The 8,869-nt window shown below is 41.7% G+C and overlaps 1 protein-coding gene across 1 annotated transcript; it reads left to right on the top strand.

The window, feature by feature from the left end:
- The first annotated feature begins 3,432 nt into the window (after nucleotides 1-3,432).
- Nucleotides 3,433-8,666, top strand: LOC124998622 (5-hydroxytryptamine receptor 1B). The gene has a single exon (XM_047573042.1). The coding sequence runs from the start codon at nucleotides 3,726-3,728 to the stop codon at nucleotides 4,872-4,874; it is 1,149 nt and encodes a 382-aa protein (XP_047428998.1). The 5' UTR covers nucleotides 3,433-3,725; the 3' UTR covers nucleotides 4,875-8,666.
- Nucleotides 8,667-8,869: the final 203 nt, after the last annotated feature.

The raw sequence follows: 8,869 nt of genomic DNA, 5'->3' as shown, positions 1-8,869 counted from the left end.
GAGTCACTGAAGGTTGATGTTTTTACGTTTTTCATTTTATATTTAAATGACAATTAATTACATGTTTGTATTATTATTACCCTTCATTTTTTCATTATTATTTTTTTAAATATTAGGTTCCCCAAAAATAATATTTATAAAGAAACTAGAAAGAAATTAAAAAATATTAAAATATATTTATTATATTATATTTATTTATCATCTAAATATATCAAATGTTTGATTTGATTGTCTTATTTAAAACTTATTTTATTACTAAAATGTAATAAAAACAACATTATTAATCGCAATCAAAGGCAATATACATATCTATATATATATTTCAAAATAGTTTTGAAAGTTTTTCAAATTACTATCCATAATATTTAGTTTTAAGCTGAAAGAAATGCAGTTTCACAGTCTCCTCCAGGATTGTGAATAAAAATGGAATTTATTTGAGTTGACAGTTAAATTCACATTATTTCTTATATTTTATGCGTTTATTTTTTTCCTCACATCGTTTTCTCCTCAGTCTTCCTTAAATCGAAATGTTCAAAAGTCAAATTATTTCAATATAAACTTCCATTTTCCAGCGTGTTGTGAACAAACAGCAGCTCAGAGTGAAGAAAAAAAAATCCATGTACGATTCATGGAAGATAAAACACGATGAATCAGAGAAGAAGCTGAACGTGAGGTCGTGTTTCAGTCGTATCTGCATCCGTCTGCGTTAAACTGTAAATGAGCAGTGATGCTTTAACCTTTCAGACGTTTCCCCGGTGACATTTTCAAGCGTCCTCGACGTGAGAGAGAGTGTTGTTGTCGAAACAGTGTTATGGTTTCAACAAGGCCAACACCTCGCTATGTACAACCCTGATCCTGATCACATTTATTTATTTAAATGTGTTTCTTTTTTTATCATCTAAGGTTCAGGAGGTTAAAGAACCAGAAACAGACGATAAAAACACTGAATGACCAGAAACAGGAATAAATAGAAACTAAACGTCCACAAAGACGCAGAGAAAATCAATGACAGATGCAGAATGAACTTTGTGTTTCTCCTTCAGGTGCAAACTCAGGCCTGGACGCACTCAAACCCTCAGATAAGACGTAAACAGGTAGAACTGGATCTAATCAGGACTTTATTGTCCCGACTGATTCTCTCCAGATCTGCAAACCAACAGGACGTCGATGGGAATATGTTCAGTGCTGCTCTGAGAGGACGTCAGGGACCGAGAAGACAAACTTTTAACCAGATAAAGTCACATTTAACCTCATTTTGTTGAGCTTTAAAGTTAATTTGTGACCTTTTGTCCTCATGTCACACGACCCCTCGGCAGCAGCAGCAGCTTCTTTTCACTCCGACGCTTCAGTACGGGACCTCGCAAAAGTTTATAAAGTAAAGTAAAATAAAGGAAAAAGATGTTAAAGCTTGTGGGAAAGTTTGATGCAACATGAAAGTGAACCACCTCTGCTCCGGCTTCAAAGAATCCAGATCCTCCTCCTCAGGTCCTATGAGGTCACTTTGATTTGATGGAACAAAATCAAAGCAGATAAATAAATAATGACAGCAACAAAAACAAGAAGAAGAAACTAAGCGACTGTGAAGCTGTGGGAATGAACGGGAACGGATTAAAAACAGGTTTATTCCAGGTCTGTCACTGTTATTAGACACAGATTTAAACCGGTTTAAATGTTTCATACGTTCATATCCTGGGAAGTGGCACCATTCTTTAAAAACTGGACCACACTGGTTTATCTCACTGCCCCAGATACTGGAGCAATGTGGACTCTGTCCTGGTTCTGGTTCTGGTTCTGGTTCTGGACCAGCTCCTCAGTGATGAGCAGATCAATACTGAAATACTGATACTTTACTTCAGTCAGTGGAGATAATGTAGGAACACAGATCTTAAAGATCAGTTAAGATGGAAGGTTTTATTCTATTGTAATTCTTAATAGTTTAACAATCATTTATTTTAATGGTCTCATTATTTTAGTGTCATTGTCACATATTTTGTACGATTGTGTCAGAGTTTAAAATAAATAAATAAGTTACTCTGATGTCTTGATTTCTTTAGGTTTTCCAGACACATCAGAGTTTATTTACCATCATTTCAGTATCACTGATATCACCCTGAGTTTACTCAGTATCAGTATCACAAAGTAAATCGATGGTATCGAGCATCACTACAGATCGTCACTCGTCCAGAGAGACACAGTTTCTCCCTTGAGCCATCGCAACATATTTTACATCAGAAAAGTCCCACAGGACAACACCAAAGAAAACAAAACGTATAAATAATAAAACAGACATCATCTACTTTCAGTTTACTCACTCTGTGTGAGATCAACGGCTTTTTACGCATCAGGAAAATAACGTGAAACAAATGTTGTTTGTTTCTGAGTTTTACTTTTGAATCAGTTCCTGCGTCGTCTGCTTCACGACATGAAAAATACTAAAAAAAAGATTAACCCGATTAACTTAATACTAATACTTCCGCCCCCTGGTGGCTGAATCCGGGCTCTGCAGTCATTAGCTTTTGGCAGCTGTTTCCAAAATGGCCACTTTAATGCACTTTCTAGTTTTACTGCAGGGAAATCTTCTTATTATACCACATATAGTTTAAACATATATTTTTATGAATGACTTAAAGTTTATTTTAATTCAGAATAAGAGAGAAAAAAGAAAACAAACAAACTATATGAATCATCAGACCACAAAGTAAAAAACAACAAAACTTAACACATTTTATGTTCAAAAGGAGCAGGAAGAAGCCAAAGCTCATGAAATTATGATGATGGTGATTATTTAAAAGATTAAAATGCGTTTAAATTATAGAGGATATAATTGGATTCTTTGGATAATTCGTATCTACTCGTCCCAGTGTTGAACAACTAAATTATTATTATAACCTGTAGAATATAGTTTTACCAATTTAGAAGAAAGAAGAGACACAGGTTTCAGGGTTTCAGTTCATTTTTATCTGAACAAGGACAGATTTTTATTTTTTTGAAGTAAAACACTAAAGGTCATAGAAAGAAAAAATAGATGTCGAAACCAACAGAAACTGGAAACAGAAACCACTGTATTTTAACTCTTTTATTCTCTTGTGTACTTGAATGTGTGGAAACTATCTATGTCTTTGTATTGGTTTATATCTATGTGGGTGTTTAATGTAATCATGTTATTAAAATCTCAATAAAGTCGTTTAAAAGGAAGCAGCAAGAATCAAATCTCCTACATGGATCATTTCTAGAGGAGCTTCAGTAAAATATTTGCAGCAGTTTGGTCTGAAAATCAGAAAACCGGTGGATGCTGCTTTAAAGAATCAGCTGTAGAGAGAGAGAAAGAGAGAGAGAGAGAGAGAGAGAGAGGGGGGGGGGGGGGGGGGGGGGGGGGGGCGTATAAAAGCAGGAGTCAGGTTGTTCAGATCTGAACTTGACTCTGAATGAGACTCAGAGCGGATTAAACTGAGCGTCTGTTCCATCTGGATCTTTATTGGCTTTGGGGGGAAAGAAGAACCAGAACATGTCTGATGGATGATGGAGACGTGTCTTCTCTGGTTTTAGCGGATGTTTAAGTTGATGAAGATGAAGAAGAGGAGGCAGAGATAGACGCTGCTGCTGCTGCTGGAGGAGGAGGAGGACCGGACATGGAGCCGAGGAGAGGAGGGAGCGTGGATGAGCTCTGGGCTGAACTCAGAGCGCTCTCCTCGGAGCTCAGAGACCGGGGGCTGTGACCGACCGGGATGGAGAATGCCAGCCAGCTCAAACCGACGCCCGCCATCTACGGAGAGCTGTTGAACATCTCCAGCGCCGCCGGCAGCCATGCCAACTTCACGACGCAAGCGGCGGAGAAGGACCCGAACCTGGCTCTCCAGGCGGGTCTGGCCGTGACCTTAGCCCTCATCACTCTCGCCACGACGCTCTCCAACGCGTTCGTCATCGCCACCATCTACCAGTCCCGGAAGCTGCACACGCCCGCCAACTTTCTGATCGCGTCGCTGGCGGTGACGGACCTGCTGGTGTCCATCCTGGTGATGCCCATCAGCGCGCTCTACACGGTGAGCCAGACGTGGACGCTGGGGCAGGTGGTGTGCGACATCTGGCTGTCCTCCGACATAACGTGCTGCACCGCGTCCATCCTCCACCTGTGCGTAATTGCGCTGGACCGCTACTGGGCCATCACGGACGCGGTGGAGTACTCCAAGAAGCGCACGCCGGGGCGCGCCGCCGGGATGATCGCCACCGCCTGGGTGATCGCCATCTCCATCTCCCTGCCGCCCTTCTTCTGGCGCCAGGTGAAGGCGGAGGAGGTGACGAGCTGCAACGTGAACACGGACCACATCTTCTACACCATCTACTCCACGTTCGGCGCCTTCTACATCCCCACGCTGCTGCTCATCGCGCTCTACGGGAGGATCTACGTGGAGGCGCGCAAGCGCATCCTCAAGCAGTCGCACGGCAAGCCCGGGAAGAGGCTCACCTCGGCGCACCTGATCACCAACTCCCCCGGCTCCGTGGCGTCCACCACCTCCCTCAACTACGGGACGAACGACAGCTCCTCCTGCGACACTACCTCGTCCGTGGGCCAGGTCAAAGTCACCGTGTCCGACGCGCTCCTGGAGAAGAAGCGCATCTCCGCGGCGCGGGAGAGGAAGGCCACCAAGACCCTGGGGATCATCCTGGGGGCGTACATCGTGTGCTGGCTCCCGTTCTTCATCTACACCCTCCTAGTGCCTGTCTGCGACGCCTGCTTCCACCCGGAGCTGTTCGACATCTTCACGTGGCTGGGTTACCTCAACTCCCTCATCAACCCCATCATCTACACCATGTCCAACGAGGACTTCAAGCAGGCCTTCCACAAACTCATACGGTTCAGATGCTGCAGGGCATGAACCACATCACCAGCCTCCGCCCTCTTTCTCCTTTAAGTCATGAGTACAATCCTAGAGTTGAATCAAACCCCCTCTGTCTCCCCCCGGTTCATCCCTGACCACAGGGGTCACATGCTCCGTGGTGATGAGCTGATGGATGGTGCGCAGGACACTTTGAAACCAGTGGATTTAAAAAAAAAAAAAAAAAAAAAAAGGAACATGTGGATTGTTCTGAGGTGGAGACTCACTCACTTCTTCACCATAAGAGTTTGACTTGAAAGCACAAAAACAGCTGAAGCTGACCCAGAGCCCCACGGGCAAAAAAGAATCAAATAATAATAATGATAATAATAATATTAGTGTTTCATTTTCCTGACTCAATAAGGGGAAATACTGGTGCCTACAACAACTTCGGTTCCTCAGACTCGTGTGGCCCCGACAGGGAGCATGAGTTCATAGTTTGAGGAAAAAGGATTTTCTTTCGTTGCTGGCGGCCGGCGTTTCTTTTTCTTTGGCTGACTTCAAACACAGACCGAGTGTAAATGTGCTTTCGTTTACTTCCATTTGAAAAGAAGAGGCTTCACACGTGTAAAATAGTCCCAAACTGAATCTATCTGCCACATCTTAATTGTTAATATCAGCTTCACTATTTCATATCAGGGCTCAGGCTGATCCTCCACATCCTAAACACACTTTCTACAAGATCATACATATAGTTGTTGTTTGCTTTTTTTTTTTTTAAATGCCACATTTTTATCAGAATCAGCGCAGAACGTCGTAAATGTCAGACTGATGCTCAAAACAGGATCTGAAGACACACAAAAAATAAAAATTCAGTGCTGAGGTTCACGATGTTTGTTGGATTTTCAGACTGAAGCTTATTTTAAACTTCTGCAGCAGATAAACACGGAGTTTGTGTCGTAGCTGGTCTCAGACACAGAGTTGATTTATTTATTTATTTATTTATTTGGTGTGAAGGCTTCGCCAAATGATGTCGACTGGAAGGTAGATCGAGTCTAAAATAATGCTCTTTATTTTAAAGAACTAGACTAGAAAGCTAAGAGGAGCTACTGTTAGCTGGGAGGCTAGGAAGAGCTGCTATTAGCTTAGAGGCTAAGAATAGCTACTGCTATCCCAGAGGCTAGGGAGAGCTAATATGTGTTGGAAAGAAAGAAAGCTAGGTAGAGCTACTATTAGCCATGAGGCTAGAAAACTGTGAAGAGCCGCTATTAGCTGGGAGGCTAGGAGGAGCTACTGTTAGCTGGGAGGCTAGGAAGAGCTACTGTTAGCTGGGAGGCTAGGAGGAGCTACTGTTAGCTGGGAGGCTAGGAGGAGCTACTGTTAGCTGGGAGGCTAGGAAGAGCTACTTTTAGCTGGTCGTCTAAAAAGCGAGGAAGTGCTATTGATAGCTGTGAGGGTATGAATAGGTACTGTTAGCTGGGAGGCCAGGAAGAGCTAGTATTAGCTGGGATGCTAGGAAGAGCTGCTATTAGCTCAGAGGCTAAGGCTAGGAGGCTAGGAATAGCTACTGTTATCCCAGAGGCTGGGAAGAGCTAATATTAGTTGGAAGGATGGAAAGCCAGATAAAGCTACTATTAGCCGTGTGGCTAGAAAACTAGGAAGAGCTACTATTAGCTGGGAGGCCAGGAAACTAGGAGGCTAGGAGGAGGTACTATTAGCTACTATGTTCTGTCGTCTCCTGAATATTGCTGAAAAGCCGCCTACAGAGGTCTGACTAGTTGATCTCTCGTTTCTTGTGTGACTAAAGTTAAACGTTAAAGACGCTAGAACGTGTCTGACATGTTGCGTCAGGCTACAACGAAGCTACAGAGTTGATCTGATGCAGAAGCATTAATCTAGTTTGACTCCTGATTCAGTTTGAACCATTTCTTTTGACCTAGTGACTCATGAAATGAGATTTAGAGTCATATTTCTTCACTAGATCCACTTTGACAGAAAAAGTATTTTAAAAAAAATGAAAACAATCATGAATGAAGCAATTCAAGACATTTTAGGACGGATGAGGTTCCATTTGTCTCCTAACTTCATGCCTGTTGCCCTGAACATGTCAAGTAATAATATAAAGGAGCTGTTTGACATTTTTAGAAAAAAAAAATTCTAGTTGAGACTTACAGAAGAAGATTGATGCCACTGATCACAGTTTTATTATTCCACCAACTGTTTTTGTTTGTTTTAAGCTAAGCTAACCACCTGCTCGCTCTAGCCTCAGAGTTAACCTACAGACATAATTATAGTTTCCAGCTTAAATTAAACCAGTAAAGCTGCAGCTAATTAGGGCTTGTTTGTAGGTTGGTAGGCTAGCTGTTTTCTCTTGTTTTATGCTAAGCTAGGTTAACCACCTGCTAACTCTAGCGTAAGAGTTGACATATGGACATGAGCATGTATGTCACCCAAATTTAAAAAGTAAGGCTGGAGTTAATTAGGAGTTTGTAGGTTAGTAGGCTAGCTATTTTCCTTTATTTTAAGCTAAGCTGAGCTAAACTCTAGCCTAAGAGTTAACATGGTTATAGCTTTCAGCCCAGATTAAACCAGTAAAGTTATTTAGGTGTTGTTGGTAGGTTGGTTGGCTAGCTGTTTTCTCTTGTTTTAAGCTAAGCTAAATACCTTCTCAGAGTTAACATACAGACAAACATGGGTTACTGTCCAGATTAAACCAGCAAAGATGGACTTAATTGTGCATTGATAGGTAGGTAGGCTAGCTGCTAGCTTCTAACCACCAGCTAGCTCTGCCTTCAAAGTTAACATACGGAAACAAACATTCATATTAAACCAAGGATGGAGTTAATTATGCGTTGTTGGTAGGATGGTAGGCTACATTTGTTCCTTTGTTTTAAGCTAAGTTAAGCTTACCAACAATTTTTTTCTTATTTTATGCTAAGCTAAATTAATCAACTGTTAGCCCTGCCTTCAAAGTTAACAAACAGACACAATCATTGATTCCCATCCAAATTAACCCAGTAAAGCTGCAGTTACGGTAAGTTAAAGTAGGTTGGTTGGTTTTCCTTTGTTTCATGCTAAACGAAGCTAACCACCTGCTAACGCTAGCCTCAGAGTTAACATACAGATATGTGAGTTGTATCAATCTGTCCAGCTAATTCTCAGCTACGAATCTGGGAAACATTTTTCTGTTAACAAACTAAAAAAGTATCCAAAACAAAAAAAAAAAAAAAAAAAAAAAAAAACAACATGCCCAGGATGAATCCAGATGACCTGCAGAAAGTCTGATTGTAACTCCCCTTCACTGCATCAAAGATGGCTGCTGGAGGTTCTGGCTCCCACTTCGTGCTGTAAATGAAAGTCGGACATTTTGTGACGTTTGAGTCGACCTGGACGTACTGTCGCCGTCCCACGTTTCTCCAGGCCTGTGATGAAAAGCCTCTTTGTGAACTGCATCGATCAGCTCAGTGTGAAACTCATCTGGTGGCTTTGTCAGTCCAATGGAAGTTGCATTTCATCCAGGTTAGCTTCTTGCTGTACAACGCTTCTGCACACATAGGCCATGCACTGTAACTGCTCTGCTCCGGAGGATGAAATCCAACACACTTGGAGCACAAAATAGCACTGCTGCTGTTGTGAAAACTGAAAAAAAAAAATAAAAATAAATAAAAGAATAAAAAGGTCTATGGCATCATGAGGTTACGATAGTTTGCCCACATGTTTCAGTTTATTCAAGTTAAACTTCAGATTCAATGTGATTCTTACAGAATAAAGGAGAGCGATGACATTTCTTTTATCTCTGAGAATCTGCGTCAGTATTTTGTTTGTTGCTGGTAATAAAACATTTCACAGATATGGTTTGTAGCTCCATCAATCGGAAGAGAAATCAGTCGTGTGCAAACAGGAAGAAAATGTCACGTATGAATAGATAATGAAATACATACAACCTGAATCTGTGCATTCTTCACCCTGATGGGGGATTATATGTCAGCGACCACTGCACAGCTACACAGACTTAAGCACTTAGTCCAAAAAACAGGACAAATATTTGATGAAAT

Source organism: Mugil cephalus, chromosome 21 (assembly GCF_022458985.1).
Source record: "Mugil cephalus isolate CIBA_MC_2020 chromosome 21, CIBA_Mcephalus_1.1, whole genome shotgun sequence".
Lineage (NCBI taxonomy): Eukaryota > Metazoa > Chordata > Actinopteri > Mugiliformes > Mugilidae > Mugil > Mugil cephalus.
The sequence above is the reverse complement of the archived record's forward strand: the minus strand, read 5'-3'. Positions and strand labels throughout refer to the sequence as shown.